Raw genomic sequence first — 20,973 nt, forward strand, 5'->3', positions numbered from 1 at the left:
AAAGCCGAGTCGTTGGATCCTCTGTAGAAGTCCTCGATCACGGCCGCCTCCGTGACCTCAGGGATACGATTTCTCATGGTCTGGAACCTTTTGAGGTATGACCGGAGAGTTTCGTCCCCCCGGCGCTTGATGGATTTGAGGTCCCATGGTTGCGTCGGTTTGTCGGAGAGGGACTGAAAATTGGCTGTGAAGCGTCGACTGAAATCGCCCCAGTCGTCGATGCAGTGTCGGGGTAGATGTCGCAGCCATTGCAGCGCGTCTTGCCCGAGGACAATGGGTAAGTACACGGTCATCACGTCCTCGGACGCCCCGGCGGCCCGAGCAGCGGTGGTGTAGACGGCTAGCCAGCCCCCTGGATCCTGCTTAGGTTCATATTTATCGACATTGGATACCTTGAAGTTAGGGGGCCATTGGATGGCCCTAAGGCATGGAGTAAGAGCAGACACTCCACACGTGTCCTCCTGTCGTCGGGGATGATGTCTGTCCCGGGGAGGGGAGTAGTTGTTGTGGTTCCTCGACCGTCCCCAGGTAGTACCGCCAGTTGAGGCCGTTGCCGACTCAGTTCTGGTGGCCTGGCTCCGAGCTGGGATGCCATGATCCCTGTCGTACTCCTCCCGGCGGCGGATCTCGTTCTCGTGCCGTCGTTCACACGAAGCATTGATGGAGCTTCGCGCGTCCCGACGGCTGTTGATAGCGTGTCGTAGATCATTCGGCGGGTGAGCAAGCGGTAGAAGATGGTTGGCCACCTGAGTGAACAGTCGTCGATAGCCCTCGGCGTCAGGAGTCCGAGGGAGTCCATCAGCTATCCGAGCTAGTACTCCTCCAACTTCACTCGGCGTGTTCATGGCTCGGGCGAAGTCGGGATTCAGGTTGTGCCCGAAGAATGGATTCTCCCGGCATTGCCTTGCATCTTGCTCGGCTTGTTCCTGAGCCCGGTGGCGATCACGCCGTCGGGAGTTCCTTCGTTCTCTGAAGACGCGTTCCTCCGGAGTTTCTCCTATCTCCGAGACCTCGTCCCGCGAAACAGGTTGCTCCGGATCCCGTTCTCCGGCCTCGTGGTGTCGCCGAATGTTTCGGCGTCGGTTTCTCCGTCGGCGGGATTCCCGCTGAGGTGGTTCTTCTCCGGGTGCGGTCGGCTCGTCGTCGGAGACGGGGGGCGACTCCACTCTCCCGATGAAGAGGACGTCGGGGTAGAATGGTACGGCGGTCGTGACGATCTTTTTTCCGTTCTCCTTTGAGGGTGGAGGAACAGAAAGAACAGCTTGCTTTCTCCCGGCTTCTTTTTTCCTTGCAACCTGTGTCCATTCTTTCGTCGGGGAAGTAGACAGTGGAGTTCTCCGGGTCAGCGGGCCCTCAGCCCCTGACTTTCTGAAGGCGATCTTTTTCCGGGAAGCTGGAGGTTGCGCTTCTCCGACATTTTCGAAGTTTGTTGGAGGAGACTTCTTTTTCGGCGGATCTGCAATGCGGCGTAGAGTTCCCTCTTCATCTGCTATGGATGAGATTGTTTCGAAGCAGAATACGGATCCGGGACGGAGGGTGATCTTGCTGTGGAAGGTGACGGCCATTGAGCTAGCTTGGATCGTCGACACACCCCCTACCTGGCGCGCCAGCTGTCGGTGTTTTGGGTCCGACCGCACACCCGGGGTTGCCCCTCTAGGTGTTTTTAGGAGTAGGACGGTGTCGCCGACTGTAGCAAAATGGTTCGTGCCAGATGCACGAGGGACAATGGACAGTGTTTACAGGTTCGGGCCGCTTAGAGATGCGTAACACCCTACGTCCTGGTGAGTATGCTTTGTGTAATGGGTTACAAGGTAGCTCTCTAAAGTGAGAACGTGGAGAGTTAAGGTGGGTGGCTGAGTAATGGGATCGATCGTTCTGAAGGGGTACCCCCTAGGCCTTATATATTCGACCGTGGGGCAATACATGTGGATATGATAACAATGTGCACCTAAAAGATAGTGAATTGTTTGAGTCTATCTTCCTATAGTTCTGCCGACTTATCCTCGCCTGGTTCCGTTGCATGGGGCTCCAGCGCGGGAAAGCCGGATCTTTGTTGTGGTCGCTTGCTCAACGCTGTAGGGCCGTCCAGGCTTGCACCAATCCAGCCTTATGTCGATCTGCTTTACTGACTGTTCCTCCCCAGGCCCCTGAAGGAGTGACCTTACGATCCATTGGGCCCTTGGGCCTTTCGTGAGGTCTTTCATCCTTCTAGTGGACCCGGGGGATATCTGTCCCCCACATGCTATGCTCTACCTAGTTTTGGGATTAATTCTATATATGAATTATGACCATGCTTTAACATTATTGCTGGATTATTTATTATTCATGATAAGATTATTGTGTTAATTGGAACATGAAGCGACCACCCGAGAAAACATTGCTATCGCAAGGGTGGAATGGAAACGCCCTTGGTCAAGTAATTAGAAAAGCTAGTATGAGTTAATCCTTTTTCTAAATGGGCAAGTGGGGTGTGGGGAGCTGCCGGTATAAGGAGGTTCTCAGGTCGATCTGTTTGTGATAGCTTTTCGAGTGAGGGATTCCTATATCGCTCCCTCCTGCCTGATTCCATAACGAGTTCTCTCTTGCTAGTGAAACTTTAGAAATGCCTCGTAGTGCTACCCTACCTCGTCTCCTCGGTAAATATGTATGAGTTTATAGACCCCTTGTCAAATGAGTAACACGACTTGTGGGTAAAGATACGCAACCTCTGCAGAGTGTAAAACTGGTATATTAGTCGTGCTCATGGTCATGAGCGGCTCGGACCCTCACATGAGTAACTTATGGAATTAAACATAATCTATCATTTGCATTGCATTTGGGATTTACTATTAATTGTGATCTCTTATTTAATTGGGATGGTATACACTTATACTTATTAATTGCTAATAAAATTTTGACAACTTATTAAAAGCATTGCTTAGCCTTAACCACTTTTTTCTTGGTAAGCCTTACACTTCACATGAGCCTCCACTGTAAGTGAGCTCATGCACATTATTCCCCACAACTTGCTTAGCGAAACGTATGTGAGCTTACCCTTGCTGTACTCACACCAGGTCAATAACATGTACCACTAGAGGAGTATGAAGGATGCTATGATGAGTTCAAAGAGGTTTAGGGCGTCGTCTCCTAGTCAACTATTGGCACCGAGGAGATAGTTATCTTAGTTCGATTTATTTATTATTAGCTATTTTATAATACATTCTCGTTATATAATAAAGTTTGTGACATTCGTCTCTATACATTGAGTTATTATATGTGTCGATCTCAATTTGGCGCACATATGAGACATGCCTGGGTTTGCCCTTAAATCCAGGTGTGACATCGGTACACAACACTTCCTCCCTGTACGTGTGGATACATCAGAGGTGCTGCATCTGGAGCACTAGGACAAACCGCGCGAGGACGTGAAGGACGTCGGTGACTGCACGACATTGCTCGACGCGTTTGTTTACATCGAGACGACTTCCGCCGCCCTGCGTGTCTAGTGTTAATTCCATGACCTATAGGAGCAGTAGTTCTTGGTTTATGGGGTCGAAAATTTTGTTTTACGCTAGTGTAGCCTTCACATAATCCTACAGAGAGGTCTAGTACTCGTACCCATGCAGTCTATCAACTCGATAGTTCTGACACACTAGCTACAAAGATGGTCAACCTTTTTTAAAAGTTAGATGAACCAACCAACATAGGAGGCGCAACCTGTCCAGGCCTTGGATGCCCGCATGATGTGTTAGGTTTGTGGGAATATGGGTTAGTTAGGGAGTAACTACTCTAAGGCGCGCTTGGAGGAGTAACACTTCACATACACTGTAGACAACTTTAACAACGGGTATCATCCACAAGTCGATTGGAACTCGCACCCAACTTATCCTTCTCGGGCCTAAGTATGTTTTCTAGTTCACCGTAGTTTCCTAAGAACAACATGTTTCATCGAAAAGTTGTGAATGATAGCATTGGTAAGAAATTTCATGCTATAGACAAAATCTTAGAAAATATGTCTTTGCATATGGAAAGTTTAGCTAGTGCTATGAAAAGCTAGCGGAGTTAATAAAATTTTAGAAACTCATATAGCTTAGTTGGTTGCTGTTATGCCTGACTCTAATGTAGAAAAGCTTCTAGGTCAACCGAAGCCAACCCTAATAGGAAGTTTAAATGATGTCACTACTAGGGTGGTAGGTCCACTTAGGACCCCTACATCCTAGTAGTTCAAAGAGGTAGTAGTAGAAGACACCCATGCAAGAGGAGGGGGATACACAACCGCCACCGAGGGAGGAGACACCGAGGTCCTCGCCCCATGACTTCTATGACACTATGGTGCTCCCAATCTTTCAGCAATAGAGGAAGGCTACCGAAGACGAATAATTTGGTAGGATTGTCGATGACAACCTAACAAGAAACCATTGTTGTCGCCGAAGGAGATTCACCTTACCAAAGAGTATAACACTACTATACTAAATAATTCTCCTTAGAAGGACCCGAATAGTTGCTCCAAGTTCACATACCATCCCATGCTTAATCAGGACCCAATATTTCGACCCGACGATATGTGAACTTGGAGCAAGTTCAGTGTGATGTCTAAGGTGGTCTTTGGCAAGCTACCTCATGACACACGCGCTCCAAGTTTAAATTATAGTAATTCTAATTATATTTTAGTTTAAGTTATAGTTTACTTCTGTTTTGCCTTTAGTTAAACTTTAGTAATTCAGAAAAAACATATTAAAGTGTAGTAGTTTAAATAAATACATGATCAATTTATGAAGGCTGGTAAAACCGTGCACCTCTTATTACAATTTCAACTTAATACAAAGCTAAAAAAATCAAGAATTTAGCAAGATATATTGACTTGTAATAGTTCTGACCAATACATGATGAAACACATTTTATGAAGAGTTTGATGAAATTGTGCTTTTAAAATAAAATTTTAACTTTAGTATAGAGCTAATTTAAATGATGGTTCGAAGAATTTGGATCATAAGTAGTAGTATAAATTTTATTATGAGGTCCAGTTTTGCTTTTGGGAACTAGAATTCGACGCCGCTGTGGACTGGTCATGGCGTGCTACCGCGCATCCACGGCGCCGACGGCCCACCGAGGTCTAGGAAAAATAGAATGGTTGGTATGGTAGGGTAGGTGAACCGGTGAAGATTAGAGGGACTGAGGGAGAGGGACCGTGACACCGTGTCTAGCCAGCCAACCTGCTGCTCTAGCCCACCTGCATGGCGGTGTCAGCGCCGGTCACTCTCTGCCCCTCGGATTCTCGCTCCCTCTCTTCCGCGCTCGTTTCTTCCCGATCCAACAAGCCTTCTTCACTTGATGCTGTTCGGTCACGGCGGTTGAATTTGGGAGATTCAGGTAAGTGTGTGCTCGTCTTCTTTCGTGTGAGTTCTCATGAACATTTGGTTAGAAAGAAATATATATCCAGCACTTTTCCTGAATCTTCTTGTCCGGTGGTCAGCTTAACTGCAGTGCACACCACCTGTTTGATAGAATGCCTCCTTCGTGATTCCATCTGTTCCCTGCCCGTCTGAAGTACGTCATTTGTTTCCTAACAGCTATGCCAACGCAGATCTCCACAAGGCAGTCTCTTCGGTTTGCTTTACCTTCGAACAATGGTAAACGTTACACTTTTTCTGGTACACGAGATGTAGTTAAGTAAAATTTAGTCCAATGCTTGAACACCAGTTTATGCTGCGTCTCCTTGTGTATAGTCTGCTGGATTTCTTTTCTTCGATCTTCAGCAGTTGTTTATTCAAGAATGCAAGAAACAGTTCACACAAACGTTGGATGATTTTGATGTTCTTAGGATTTTTGTATGAGGGGATACTGAAGATTAATCCAATGCTATAAGCTCTGGATACTATGGTAAAGAGTACAACCAAATAGGTTTTGATTAATCTTGACTACAAACTTGCTGTTTTTTTTTTATTTGAAACTTCTCTGTTTCTGTTTCTGGAAACCAATAATGTTAACACATTTGAATATCCTAATGATACAATGTATTCTTAATTATTGAAACTCAATACCTTTTACAGCACGTCCAATATCGACTGCAGCAAGAATGACATGTTTTGCTAAGAAGCAACATATTGCTGCCGTGCCCTTATGTACTTTGGAGGCCAAAAGGTATGAACCTATAGTCAAAATGTGTGGCATTACATCTGCCTTCGATGCTGAGATGGCTTTGAAGGCTGGAGCTAAATTAATTGGGATGATTCTTTGGCCCAAGTCCAAACGCTCTATCCCATTGTCTGAAGCTAAAGAGATATCCAGAGTGGCCAAATCTTACGGGGCTGAATCAGTGGGTGTGTTTGTGGATGATGATAGTAGTACTATCTTGACAGCATCTGATTCATGCAACCTCGATCTTATCCAGGTATATTTTCCCTTACTATATTCTACTCTCTGTAGCAGGAGGTACACAATCTAATTTTATTGACGCATTGCTTGTAGCTTCATGGAGATAGCTCCCGAGAACTACTTCCTCTGCTTTGGAAGAACAACAGGATTATATATGTGCTAAATGCTGATGAGGATGGTAAACTTATCAATGCTCCTCCAAGTGAGGAATATGTTCTTGATTGGTTTTTGGTGGACAGTGCAAAAGGTGGAAGGTACAAAATTCTGCTTACATGGTTGGTGTGTTGTCTAATGTCTCGATGTTTGCTCTTGGACTCCTAAATGATTGATATTCTTAAAAGTTGTTATTCATCCCACTAAATTTAACATTGGCAGTGTTTTAGTTTTGATTTTATCTATTTGTGAATATCACATGTTCTTATTTCTTTATAGGATTTGGTAGTTAAAATTTGTTGATTGTGGAGAAAGCTGGAACTGATAAAATCTATTCGGATGCATTTACAGTGGCAAAGGGTTCAACTGGGAAAAATTCCAAATGCCAACTGTTAAAAGCAAGAACGGGTGGTTATTAGCAGGAGGCCTTCATGCAGATAATGTTCACGAAGCCGCTTCTGCTCTAAAGCCAAATGGCCTGGATGTTAGCAGTGGCATATGTTTTCCTGACGGTTTACGGAAAGACCCGAAGAGAATGTGTTCCTTCATGAGCAGTGTAAAAACTTTGAATCTCCTCTAACATACTAGTGCTTTATTGGTCGTAGTTTCTTGGTGCAGTATGTGGAAACTGAATAAATGGCAGTCCTAATAAAAATAAAAATAAAAATAAAATGACCATCATAGGTAAGCTGTCCAGAACAGAGGCATTGTCGATCTTTGGCATCAACCAGTAAAATTCATGCAATGAGCAGCTATATCATTTTCAGCTTCTCGTTAAGGCAGTTCGACACATGTCTGTTTACTGACGTGTTGAATGAGACATTTGATTGGAATGTGAAGAGACAACTGAGTTTTTGTTTTGAAATTGTCTGCTCATTAGGAGTACTAGTGTTATACTGCTAGCCTTTTGGCGGGCATGCATGGGAGCCTCACTAGGGAAAAATTACAAATTTAGAATACTGGAGTACTAACTATCTCGGTCCATAAAGGATACAATTCTAGGTTTTGGTAGTATATTGTGAAAATATATTTCATGACAAACTTAATGATATTTATTTTGTATGGTAATTAATAATTATTGATATTTTCTGTATAAATTTAGTAAAACTTAAAACAGTGAGTTACTCTTGTTTAGTAGAGTGTTTAAATAGAGAAATTTCTATCCTATCCATGTCAAGTTGGACAATTAGTTGAGAGTAAGTTGGATTTTCAGTATCTATAATCCTATATAACCTGGTCTCATCGGGATCATAGGATTATAGTGATCAAGGGTTTTAATTACAATAGTCTATCCTATGATCAATCGTGTTTGGATAAAAAATTGATTAATAATCTATTATATCGGAGGGGTATCTAAGCATTGTCTAAGGCCCATTCCAAACCTCTAGAACTAATTAGTAGCTAGCTAAAAAGTTACCCCCTCTGTCCCAGTATATAAGCATTATGAGACAAGAACAAAAAATACGCCTTATATTATGGATGGGGGAGTATTAGCTAGATTAAGGCAGCTAACAACTAATAGTTATTTGAGAGATATAACTAATAATTAGTTAATCTATTAGCTGATCCGTTTTAAATTTCTCAGCTAATTTTAGCTACTAACTATTAGTTTTAGAGGTTTGAAACAAGGTCTAAACACAGTGTTCTAGGTTTCAGCACTACAAACTACACATGGCAACTTTTCAATGTTTTCCAAGTATATTAAACTTTTACATGGTACTGTAACTCTTATCTCTAGCTAAGACCGATCGCATGAAGAATTTTAGCTTATTAGCTCATTGATGAATTGAAGTTCTAGGATCTTCTCAAAACTTTTAGCCCGGTCTTGTTAGTACGTCGATCTCCAAACAACAAAGTGCTTTCACCAGAAGGTACATATTTTTGAAAGTAACCGGTACATGGAATGCGGTTATGTAACCAATGGCAGTGACAGTGGTGGGTAATTTTATTTAATTTCAATAATTTGAGTTTGTTGGAGCACCCCTCATAAACTAGATCAAAATAGTGAATCTTGCCTTCAAATCCACTGTTTTGGTAAATCTGGATTTTCGTGGGGGTAGAGTGTTTGAGTATATTTTGATAGAGTGAAATTATTTTTTGTTTAGTTTGGAGCTCGTAGAGAATGTAGCTCGTGTCTCATTCACTTGTCCTGTCCCAAGATAAAACTTTCTCTCCCAAGATAAAACTTGACTCTCACATTACATAGACTAACCTCTCCCATGTATGCATACATATGGTGTATGGCAAAGCATATGTATAACTAGCAAACTAATGGCCAAAGGTGTTTAATATATATAATGCATGGAGAGAACATGCAAAATATGCCAAATGAAAGAGAACACATTCACACCGTTTTGATTTGGTATCAAATTGAAGCAATGCCCATTTGATTGATTCCATTTGGATGGCAAGTTGAAGTATATTGCTAATCTTCAAGGACTCCATTTTCCTTCTAATGAGACTCCTACAACATCATAAGCTTGAAATGGGTGTTAGTTTCAAAGATACCAACTTGTAGAGTAACATCATAAAAGTGTGCATACAACTGTGGAAAACTTGTAGGAGACATAAACTTAAACTTTTAAGGTCAACATATCACTTGAAGATAATGTCAATTCAAAGTGAACACCACTTGTGGGCGATATTAGGGGTAAGGTATCTGCAATTTGCACTTCGAAACTTATAAGATAAAGCACTTGTAAACAAGAACTATGTGCCATGCTCCTAAACCATGTGAGTTTACTCCAAGGGTTAATATTGAAATAGATATTGTACCATTTAATTTATCTACTTTATACAAAATGAGAATTTTAAATGTGAACATGTAAACATAGGCATAAAAGAAACTAGATGCTAACTGAAATTGCAAAAAATTAAATCTAATTACCTAGCATGGGTAGGGAAATTTGGGTCCATATTCTTCACAAACCCACATGGCAATGACATGATCCAATATGATGCATCCCTTGGTATGCACCCAAACTTTGCCAAGTCTCCAAAATCCCCAAGGTCCATTGGACTTATCAGTTCCCTTTAGAATCCAAACATTCTTGATGCTCTTCATTATTGAAATAACCTTCTTTTTCACCCAAACTTATTTGGGCCCTCTTGTGTTTGCTTGCTTGTTCACCTTGATGGACACCACCTTGTCATTTTTTTCTTTTTCACATGTATGGTGCAGTGACCATCTTGTCCACCTTGTTGGTGTAGGTGTTGGAGAGCTTGCTTGTTTTCTTTTTATTTTTTCTCTTTCTTCTTTTCTCTCTCATTATTCACCTTGCTCTCATAGGAATTGTGGCCTTCCTAATGAGCACTTAGCAATCCATTGTTGTGACACACCCGATTTTGAGGATAAAACCGAATGCATAACATATGTGTGACATGATCCATTTCCACACATGTATTGATGCCATAAGTGTAATATATCAAAAGACAATGCTAAAAAACGTAACAAAGATTATAGTAACATTATAAAACTTTGAATGGACATACGTGTCTTAAAATGGTATATTATATCACATCATGGCGGAAAATGGGTGATCTCCTATAGGAAGATGACCAGGGCTATCGCTAGCTTCAGAGTTCTTCAAACTCATCCTCAAAATCATCTCCATCATAAATATCTGATCCACAATGTAGTCAAGGGTGAGTACACTTATTGTTGGTACTCAACAAGTGGGGTGAAAAATATAAGGTTAACGAGGAAACACTTAGGTTTAATGCGGTTAGCATTTTAGCAAGTTTTATTTAGCAAGAACCTAATTACTAGGTGTATTTATATACCAATCCAATTAAGCATAAAGGAACTTTAAATCATCATATATCTTATAATCAAATAACATGATTTAATTACATCTTCAAGTTCAATTATCATGTGAGGGTCTAGGCCACTTTTAACCGTGAGTATGATTGATATATCAGTTTTACACTCTACATAGGTTGTACAATTTCACCTTAAGTCGTGTCCCCTCTAGCCTATAGGTTAGCTAGACCCATAACACTCCCAAGGTGAATGGCTAGGGACCCACTATGATGTTTTCACAGGATGCACTTAATACAAAACAACACATTGAGGTTCAAGTCAATATGGTGCACAATTCTGGGCAAGTTACCTTATCCAAGCATACCATCTGAAAAGAATCAAGTTGCACCCACATCACTACCCCTCTTGCCCATCTTTCAGGAAAGGTTGCTAAGCACTAAGCACATTAAGCTAATTGCCAAAGTCAGAGCCATAATAACACTCAGGGTTGTACTATTTTCTTGGGTGGTTCTCTAAGTTCCTTAACATGTATGATCTCATTATAATTAAGAACAAAACATAAACTTAGGGACATTATCATCTTCAATGAGAGCCATCATAAAACTAAGTTATAGCAACTACGATGGATACTTGATTAAAAACATTACCTAGATTACCAAGCAATGGTTCAAAAGTCTAGGTGCAACTAATAGGAGACCTATAAAAATTATGCATTTTACATAAATGTAAAGATTATTACTATGTCGTGTGATTGGATTCAAAAGAATATGCAGGGGAGAACTCCACTTGCCTTCCTCACAAAAGTCATGAGGTTCTTCCTTGAACTGATCTTGATCCTCAACTATTAGATTAACTTCTACACGATACACAAACAAATAGAAACAAGCATCAATCAATAATAATACAACAATCAATATATATACAAAAATATATAAATTTAAACGAAAAAGAAAATATTATAAAACAAAATAATAAAATATATTATTATTACTATCGGTTGCTCGTCCATGGTTCTAACAAAGGACACATGGTGATGGGAACAACAAGAACAAGGATTATATGGAGCAACAACAACACTTGATCACTTATGTGAGGAAGAGAGGAAAAATAAAGAATGAAACTCTGAATTTTAGTTGAGATACGTGGAACACATCATGTACATCGGACAAATGGTTTGGTAACTCCAATTGGTAGGCCATCTCCCCAACTCGCTTTAGGATTTTGATGGGTCCAATAAAGCGAGGGGATAGCTTGTCGTTGACTTTGAACCTTCTCATACCCCGGATCGGTGACACTTTTAGGTATACATGATCACCCTCTTCAAACTCAAGTTGTCTCCTTCGGGTATCTGCATATCTTTTCTGCCTTGATTGTGCTGTTCTCATGTTCTCCCTGGTCATCTGAACTTGTTATTCTGCCTCTTGAATAATTTTTGGTCCGAAGAACTGCCTCTCACCAGTCTAATCCCAATACAAAGAGGTTCTGCACTTTCTGCCATACAAAGCTTCAAACGGGGATATCCTCAGACTGGCTTGATAACTGTTATTGTAAGAGAACTCCACATAGGGTAAACTCTTGTCCCAACTGCCACCATGCTTGAGAGCACAAGCTCTTAACATAACTTCTAGCACTTGGTTAGTTCTCTCGGTCTGGCCATCAGTTTGGGGATGATAGGCTGAGCTAAAATTCAGCTTTGTGTCCATACTCTCATGAAGACTCTTCCAAAATCTTGAGGTGAACTGAGATCCTTGATCAGAAACAATCTTCTTAGGTACACCATGCGGACACACAATCCGAGACATACATAGCTCTGCCAACTGAGAGCCCTTTGTGGCAGAACCTCCCAAGTTATTGGGCCCACATGCACCTGTCCTTGTCTCAAAGACCTCAGACGACTATGCATGTGCACCAGATAACTTAACAGGATCTGTCCGAGTGCCCCAAGGACCTCGGATAAACCACTTACAACTAGGACCGCAGGATAAAGTAAACACAAATCACATACCAACATTTTGCAGCGGAAATCTTATTACCAAATTTTACAAGTTACATCAAGTTTTATGATGTACATGATCGGAGTGATTACAAAAAGTGATTCCAAAAAGTAACTTTGAATTGTTATAAATTATTTATAGTTTGGAAATATATGCTAGCTCAAGGGACCATCCTCAATAAGAAGTATAGAAGGGTTACTTAGACTTATAAGAAGGCCGAGCCCACCGGCACTTAACACCATCAACAACAGCACAAAACTATAAACTGAAAAACAACAGGGAATAAAACCCTGAGTACAGAATTACTCAGCAAGACTTACCCGACTAAAGAAAAGATTCTCAAGGGTATGATGGCTAGAGGGATTCAAGGTATGGCTTATCAAGAATCAAAGACTCTGTTTTGCAGAAAAGCTTACTATGAGTGGATCCTTAAAATCCATTTTTAATTGTCAGGTTAAGTAAAGTTACTTGCATCTAGATTTCTTTCTACCCAAGTTCAATCACTTGGCCTATACTAGTCGTCTTTTATCATCCCTTCAGTTTACTGGATTGCTACGTGTAGGGCAGTGACCAAGTCTTCATGTCCGAGAAGTAACGGCGATTCGAATCGATTAATACCCAGCTGGGGATCTCCGATCACACGACATATGTAGCACTTAACCCTTGCATATGTCAACTCACCACCGGGGTTCTTAAGACCACATCAGGTTCACACCAACCGAGAGCACAGATACACCACCGTCCAGCCTCTTGCCACAGAGGGTACACGCTACTCTCGCCATCTCTTCACTCCCATTGTGTGTTATCTTATTCTAGTATTAGTCTGCCCGAGGCAAAGCTTACCCATGATGAGGCATGTGACCAGTTAAAAGGTCCTCGATCAGCAAGCCTACATCGAGACGGTCCTTAATCGACTCAGACGGAGACACTACACCGAGACTCCCTTCTCGTGCAAGTCAATCGCCCGGTCTCAGCTTTATTAATTTCAACCCAAAGTCTGGTACCTGGCAGAGGTACATCTTTTCCGATGTTGAACCCATCAAGGCCTTTGACAGATCCACCATCAAGTTTTATTTTTGAAAACATTCCCACCCATTGAAGCATCACCTTTGTTTTAAAACAAAACATTTTTGTATGCTAAAGCAAGGCTAAGCATCATAAAATTCTTTTCAAAACGGGTATCAAGGAAGGGAAATCAATTTTCAAGGAAGGAAATGCATCAACGGCTTAGCACACAATTCCTATCACCTAATGCATCAAACAAGGTGATAAAGATTTTAAAACATCAAGGAGGTGGCGAATGCACCGGGGCTTGCCTGAATAACACTAGGTTAGTGTTTGTTAGGCGACGTCCACTTGATGATCATCCTTTGTCTTGGTACTCGTTCAATTATCCATCTTTAGATTCGTCCATCAGCATCATCATGCGGAGTAGCCCGCGCTTGGGGTCGACTTGGGTCGTTTTCCGCATCACGTGATTAATTATCATACCTAATTGAGATGCACGATGCACATGAATGCATATAGAAAGGAATATCACAAACCTAAATAATGCTACACGACAGCAAATTAAACACCTAGCGGCGAGGCGTTGTACCATTTCGTACGTAAACACTAGTTATCGATATATGAGTACGCACAATAATTACGCTTCTCTAGATTAACCGAATCTAACGCAAACATTCCGAAACAGCAAACCATACACACTAAGTGCAACACTCAAGCAATACTAGATACTTTTAACTCACTAAATATAGCAATCATGTTCCTTCAGCCTACCCCGATCTAAATCAACCATTAAGAAATAATAATTATGCATACGCTCTACGTGCCTTTAAAGTTCAACACCAAAAAAAACTTAATAATTCTAAATTCATTAGTCTAAGGCACCTAATTTTGGGAATAAGCATAGGAGCACATCAACTTTCTAAACCACCTGACCGGACGACTTTGCTTAACCCGCTTACTAATTAAAATGTCTACTAGCAAAGCATTAATTGGTTATTAAAACTTAACTCACTAACCTTGGACATCTAAACATCCGAATATGAGTAGAAACTCTATAACTAGCTTTCCAAGTCACTTCATCGGATTAACTTATATAGCCTACGAGTTAAATACGATATTTAATCGTTCGCTCTAGCAGGTGTACCTTAAACCTATATTTCATCACACCTCGCGACTACTCCATAATTACGGCGGTAACCAAGCAACATACAATTACGAACTTTATCATGCATCAAATAAACCCACGACGCGTTTAAGCTACAAATAGAATAATCATCCCGATAAATATCCCTTTAATTCATTTATCAAATTAATTAGCTAGAATAGAGATTCAAAATATGATTACCATTTCGACTAGCAATCCATCCAAACGACGATGATCCTTGTTTCGGCCTTTTGCCGAGCACTTGGGGCATCGACCAGGGCTTGCTTCTCCACATCTTCTTGACATTCTTTTGTCGACGCGAACACGAGTCGGAGACAGCACGTAGGGACTGGCATCAAGACGAGACGATGAAACAACGACGAGCTAGCAAGCTGAGCCACGGCGAGCGATATCGACAACAAGACCGAGACTACACAGATCCGGGGCTGCTGCACGCACGACGCGACGACAATCGGCGAGGTCGACGACGCGATGGGGATTAAGGTCGAGTGAGCCGAGAGGACGCGTTGGCGAGCAGAAAGCCGCACGAGCACTGGACAGGGAAAACGATGGGCTCGACAGCGTCCGCGGCCGAAGCGAGCACCAGAGACGAGCACGACGGGGCGGCTACCGGCGAACACGGCGAAGCGATGACAACGGGGATCAAGCTCGTGACAGAAACGATGACGGCGCGGCACGACAAACTGAAATAGGGAGCCGAACACCAACGACGAAGGGAGTGACCATGGACAGACCTAGGTGTTCTACAAATTAAACAGAGAAGGCGCGAGCGCAAGGGCTATGCTCAGCCACCAGGAAACAGACGACGTCCGGCGTGGAGGGAGGGATCTAGAGGAGAGGAGCGTGCAGGGGCGAGCTGGAGCGCCGCGACGAGCGCAGGGGCGCGGCATGGGCGAGGGTGAGCACACACGGCACCAGAGAAAGAGAGATCTCAGCCGCCATGGTTAGGACGCCGAGAACAGGGAACAGGAACGCTGGTGCAGGAGACGCGACATCGAGCGACGGAGTTTGTGAACAATCCATGGGCGACCGACATCCATGGTTGAGGACAGGAGGCGAACTGGGCGAGCTCGACCACCAGGGAGCAGGACGCGACGGCGGATCCGAGCAGAGAGGAGGGGCGCGGTCCGAGCTGGAGGAACACGCGACAGGGCGAGCTCGGCGTTGAGGGCAGGGGCGCCATGGTGAGCTGGAGCAGGAGCATCGCCGGCGAGCCAGGAAGGGCGCGCCATGGGGAAGGGGGTCACCAGAGCTTGCCACGGCCGGTACTGGGGAAGTCACAGCACATCCATGCCGAGCTCGGAGGAGATCCAGGCGCGCTCGGCCATGGGAAGAGGGCAGAGGTAGCACCGTGAGGGAGCTGCGCGCGTGCACACGGAGAACACGACTAGAGAAGGGCAGGGTCGAGCGGACGCCACGGGAGGGCCCAAGCTGGGGCCGGCGCTGAGGAGAATTTTGCAAACATGACACCGTCGTGGGAGGGTTTCAAATATTTGGCACCGCCGTCGTGGCAATTGTAAGCGTGACATTCAAATCTCCCGAGTTTTGCAAATTTGGCATTGCGGTCGGTTAATGGTCATTAGGAAGTCTCTCGTTCCCGTGCTGCCCTCGCTCCGTTAGGAATTTACCGGCGTCTTGTTGTTGTACCGTCTCCCGTATTCCATTCTCCTCTCCTCTTGCTCGCCCTGGCCGTCGTCTTCCTCGAGCTGAGCTCGTCTGTTCGTCCCGGCGCGCACTGGGTGCAGGCCGTCGTCTACCTCGAGCTGGTCTGGTCGTCCCCGCGCGCACTGGGTGCAGGCCGTCGTCTTCCTCGAGCGCATTCTTGCCCGTGGTCCATTCCCGCGCGTACCGGATCTCGCGCTTCCCTGCCTCTGCTGTTCCTGCGCTCGTGGTCCATTGCACGTAGAGCCACTCCATTGCGCGGATCCAGTCCCCCAACGCCGCCGTCTCTGGTAATTATTTCCTTTGCGTCGATCCTTTCAAGTTAGCGTCGTCCAGCGACTAATTAGCGTAGTACATTTTCGATGTAATTTGGAACTGGCACTTCCATTTCGCGGTTCCTGTCCCATTGAGCATATATTGTATGTGCAGTGTATTAAGTATGAATAATACTCCCAACGATGAGGCAGTACCCCCAATGGACGAAACGATTGCATGCACTGTCGAAGAACACTAGTGGGCACTGACTTGTATTGGCACACATCCTACAGTGGTTAGTAGTTTGAATTTATTGTATGCAATTTAGTAGTTATGTAATGTATTACAACTGTTATTGGTTAATAGGGGAGTGGCCATGGAATTCATGATATTGATTGGGATTCAATAATGGTGGAAGAAACCAACAACGAAGAAGGAAGAAATCATGTTACTAGTGAAAAAGGTCTATGTTATCAGCTTGGATTGGATACTCAAGATGATAGAAGGGAAGAAGATTCAAGTGCTTCCCGTTTTGGAAATAGCAATCCATGTGAAGAAGAATTGGGAGCAGGCATTCCGTGTTCTGATGCAGTGCTTGATGAGACGAGGACCATATATGATATGAACAATCCAGTAATACAGCCTGGCAGCTTGTATGCAACAATGCACCACTTCAGACTGGCAATTAGACAATACGCCATAAATAAAGAATTTGAGCTTGGAATTGAGGCTACCAATAAAACTAGATTTAGAGGGTATTGTAAAGGGCCTGATTGCCCTTGGAGCATTCATGCCAGACCTGAGATAAAAGGGGCTCCAACAATTCAAGTAAGCTGAGAATATAGCTTTTTCACTTAATATGTACCTTTCGTGCTCAAAGAATATAGCTATTGACACTTGAACCAATTTTGCAGGTAATTGTCTTGAATGACAAACATACTTGTACTTCGAGTGGTAGACGTAAGACGACGACACCTACAGGTGCTTGGGTTGCGGCACGTGCCCTTCCTTTGCTAATGAAGAAACCTCATATGGGTGCTAAGGAGCTGCAAACTACATTGCAGGACACTTTTGGTTGTACTATTGCGTATGACACAGTTTGGCATGGGAAAGAGAAAGCTTTGAAAGAATTATTTGGAAGTTGGGAAGAGAGCTTTCAGCTACTATGGCGTTGGAGAGAAGCAGTTATGCAAAAGTCACCGGATAGTGTCATTGAGCTAGATGTCAAAATGGATGAGAGGCGTCCTTTCTTCAGTAGATTTTTTTGTGCGCTCGGTCCATGCATTTCTGGTTTCAAGGGTGGGTGCCGACCATACCTTAGTGTTGACTCCACAGCTCTTAATGGAAGGTGGAATGGTCACCTATGTTGTGCAATAGGTGTTGATGGGCACAATTGGATGTATCCAGTAGCATATGGATTTTTGAGGCAGAAAATACTGAAAACCAGATGTTTTCTGCGCAGGGGGTAAGCAGATTTTTATGCCTCTGGGCAACCAGATGTTTTCTGGTACAAGGTGACCCCCTGCGCAGCTTGCTTCTTGCTGTTTTCTGGGCAAGCAGCTGTTTTCTGGGCAATAATTGGATCTGTTTTGAGTGACACAATAGAACACAAATACATAAGACAAGTAGTTCATGTAGTCATAACAGGTACTTCATAGCATTTCATAGAAGATCAGAAGCAACACGTAGTTCATGATGTCTTACAATTTGGAACTCACGCATTACAATACCATAGCCATTGTTACACTGATCTAGTTCATCTAACTGAACTCCTTACAAAAGAACTACAAAAGCCAAGGTTACACTGATCTATCCCAGATCTCATTGTAATTAAGACCCCACTTAGCACAGTGCTCAGCAAGTGTCTCCGCTTCTAATGGCTGATTCATTATTTCTCGGTCACGGAATACGTCCTCCCACACCGCACTATCTTCACTAGCATAGCCAGCTTCTAACATAGTTGTTGGATCCATCATCGAGACTTGGCAGTCAATTGCAGTTCCTTCAAGCATTTCAGCTAACTCGTCCATTGAACGAGCTACTTGAGTAAGCTTGAAACCGTCTACAACATCTTCATCTGTGTAGCACAAAGAGGCAGTATCTTGTAGTTTCTTTGCCGTATCACTCATTTGAGACATGGCATATTTGAGTGCTTGCGCTAGTTTTTGGTTCACCTGAAAAAAGGTTACATCAGAATATTGTAAGCCATATGAGCATATAGTGGAATATGAAGTAAGATCAGAATATGCCCTCAGTTTTTTAAAAAAATCATCATATGTACTAGGCAGTTCTAAAGATTCAAAAAAACATCATAGGGCAACTGAAAACAGGCCAAAAGATTACCAGCAAACAGGCCAAAAAAAATCCATACCAGTGATACTGCCAAAGTGATCTGAGGGTTCAGGGTCACCAAACCATACCATCAAACAGGCTGAAAACAGCCATATGAATAACTGAACTGGAGAATTTTGCAAACATGGCACATCATCAAACAAGCTGAAACAGCCAAAGCCCTCAGTAATCAATGGTATATAGTTCAAACAGGCTGAAACAACCAAAGCCCTCATCAATGGAACATCATCAAACAGGCTGAAACAGCCAAAGCCCTCAGTAATTTTTTAGCATAAAAAGAACAAGTGTAGTATACAGTTCACTTTTTTCAAAGAAAACATCACAGGGCTAAGGAATCTGATAATCTCAAATTACCACAAGCCTCAGGTCCAATTTTTCAATGAAACAGCCATAGCCCTCACAAATTTCGTCGCATAAAAAGAAGAAGTGTAGTATACATGTTCAGTATTTTCAAAGAATTCATCACAGGGCTAAGCAACCTCATAATCTCAAATTACCACAAGCCTCAGGTCAAATTTTCCAATGAAACAACATCTAACAGGCTGAAAACAGCCATAGCCCTCACAAATTTCATCGCATGAAAAGAAGTGTAGTATACAGTTCAGTATTTTGAAAGAAATCATCACAGGGCTAAGCAACCTGATAATCTCAAATAATCACAAGGATTAACTCACTTCACATTTCCTCAGTTCACAATTCAATCACAGGGCTAAACAATCTCAATAATTGCCTGGCTCAGTATAAGTTTCAGAATACAAACCTCAGAATACTTGGCCACTGTCACCTTAGCACAATCGACAGCTGCACTGGCCTGTTTGTAAGAATGCATAGCACTTTTTTCCGCCGCCATAGCGGATTCAAGAACATCAAGAGTTGAAACCACATCGTTACCTATGGAAAATGTGGCGCAATAATCACCAGCAACAATACTCGCGGCAATAGAAGCATTCAGTGTGTCACGGGCTGCAACAACCGCCAAGGACAACTTCTGGGCACAAATCTCGGCGGCAGATTCCATACTGGCTGCCAAATCTGCGAACCCTAGGGTTACAGAAGAAGGAGAGCTCACCAGCGTCGGAGGTCGGCAATGGACCACGGGCGCAGGAACCGTCGAGGCAGGGAAGGGCGAGATCCGGATAAGGACAGGGCACGAATGCACCCAGTGCGCGCCGGGACGAACAGACCAGCTCGAGGAAGACGATGGCCAGGCTCTCGCGAGCAAGAGGAGGAGGAGAGGAGAGGAGAATGGAATACGGGACACTCACGGGCCGGCAAGTGCCTAACGGAGCGGAACGGAGCGAGGGCAGCACGGGAACGAGAGACTTCCTAATGACCATTAACCGACCGCAATGCCAAATTTGCAAAACTCGGGAGATTTGAATGCCACGCTTACAATTGCCACGACGGCGGTGCCAAATATTTGAAGCCCCCCATGGCGGTGTCATGTTTGCAAAATTCTCGGCGCTGAGGATGGAGGAGCAGAGGATGAAGACGTAGGGAGGGAGCGCTGGGGATAAGAAGAAGCAGCACGCAGATAAAAAGAATCAAGGGCGGCGGGATTTTTTTCTTGAGTCAAACGGCGGCTGATTTTCTTTCTCCACGAACTTGAGCGGCACAGGGATAAGTCCCACGAAGAAGAAAAGATCAGGGGAAAGGCGGCGTAGGGATAGGAAGAAGATAGATTTTTTAGATTTTCTCTTTTTTTATTCTTTGATGCAAAAAATTGCATATATTTATGTTCTAAGATGCAGATCAAAATGAGATGCACTCGGATCGAATCACACATCGATTTTGATATTTTAATCTGCATTTGATTCAGTTAGATTTAGACGAATTCCGTTCGCTACTCGAACACTTGACTAGAGAACAATTCAAGTAAAAATCCGTAGACGCGATGTCACGGATGACAAAAAGGGGATTAAATTTGTCGGGGACCATAATTAGGGGTACCCTCAAGACGCCTAATTCTCAGCTGGTAACCCCCATCAGCATAAAGCTGCAGAGGCCTGATGGGTGCGATTAAGTCAGGGATCAGTCCATACGAGCGACTCGATCACGCCTCGCCCGAGCCTAGCCTCGGGCAAGGGCAGCCGACCCCGAGGGATTTCCGTCTCGCCCGAGGCCCCCCTTTAACGGCGGACACATCTCCGGCTCGCCCGAGGCCTTGCCTTCGCTAAGAAGCAACCCTGACTAAATCGCCGCGCCGACCGACCGAGTCGCAGGAGCATTTAACGCAAAGGTAGCCTGACACCTTTATCCTGACGCGC

At 43.7% G+C, this 20,973-nt stretch overlaps 1 protein-coding gene and 1 pseudogene across 3 annotated transcripts; one reads left to right on the top strand and one right to left on the bottom strand.

Moving 5' to 3' along the window:
• Window positions 1–5,018: 5,018 nt before the first annotated feature.
• Window positions 5,019–7,367, top strand: LOC100274239 (N-(5'-phosphoribosyl)anthranilate isomerase). Of its 2 annotated transcripts, none has more exons than XM_008649373.4 (5): window positions 5,019–5,349; window positions 5,453–5,609; window positions 6,030–6,370; window positions 6,448–6,608; window positions 6,859–7,276. In XM_008649373.4, exons 2-5 carry the CDS (start codon window positions 5,552–5,554, stop codon window positions 7,085–7,087), a joined length of 789 nt encoding a protein of 262 aa, XP_008647595.1. In that variant the 5' UTR covers window positions 5,019–5,349; window positions 5,453–5,551; the 3' UTR covers window positions 7,088–7,276.
• A 7,161-nt stretch (window positions 7,368–14,528) lies between these two features.
• LOC100276449 (uncharacterized) lies at window positions 14,529–15,901 on the bottom strand (annotated as a pseudogene). The gene has a single exon (NR_156480.1). The product of NR_156480.1 is annotated as an uncharacterized protein (transcript).
• Between the last annotated feature and the right edge of the window lie 5,072 nt (window positions 15,902–20,973).

Source organism: Zea mays, chromosome 6 (assembly GCF_902167145.1).
Source record: "Zea mays cultivar B73 chromosome 6, Zm-B73-REFERENCE-NAM-5.0, whole genome shotgun sequence".
In the NCBI taxonomy this organism is placed as follows: Eukaryota; Viridiplantae; Streptophyta; class Magnoliopsida; order Poales; family Poaceae; genus Zea; species Zea mays.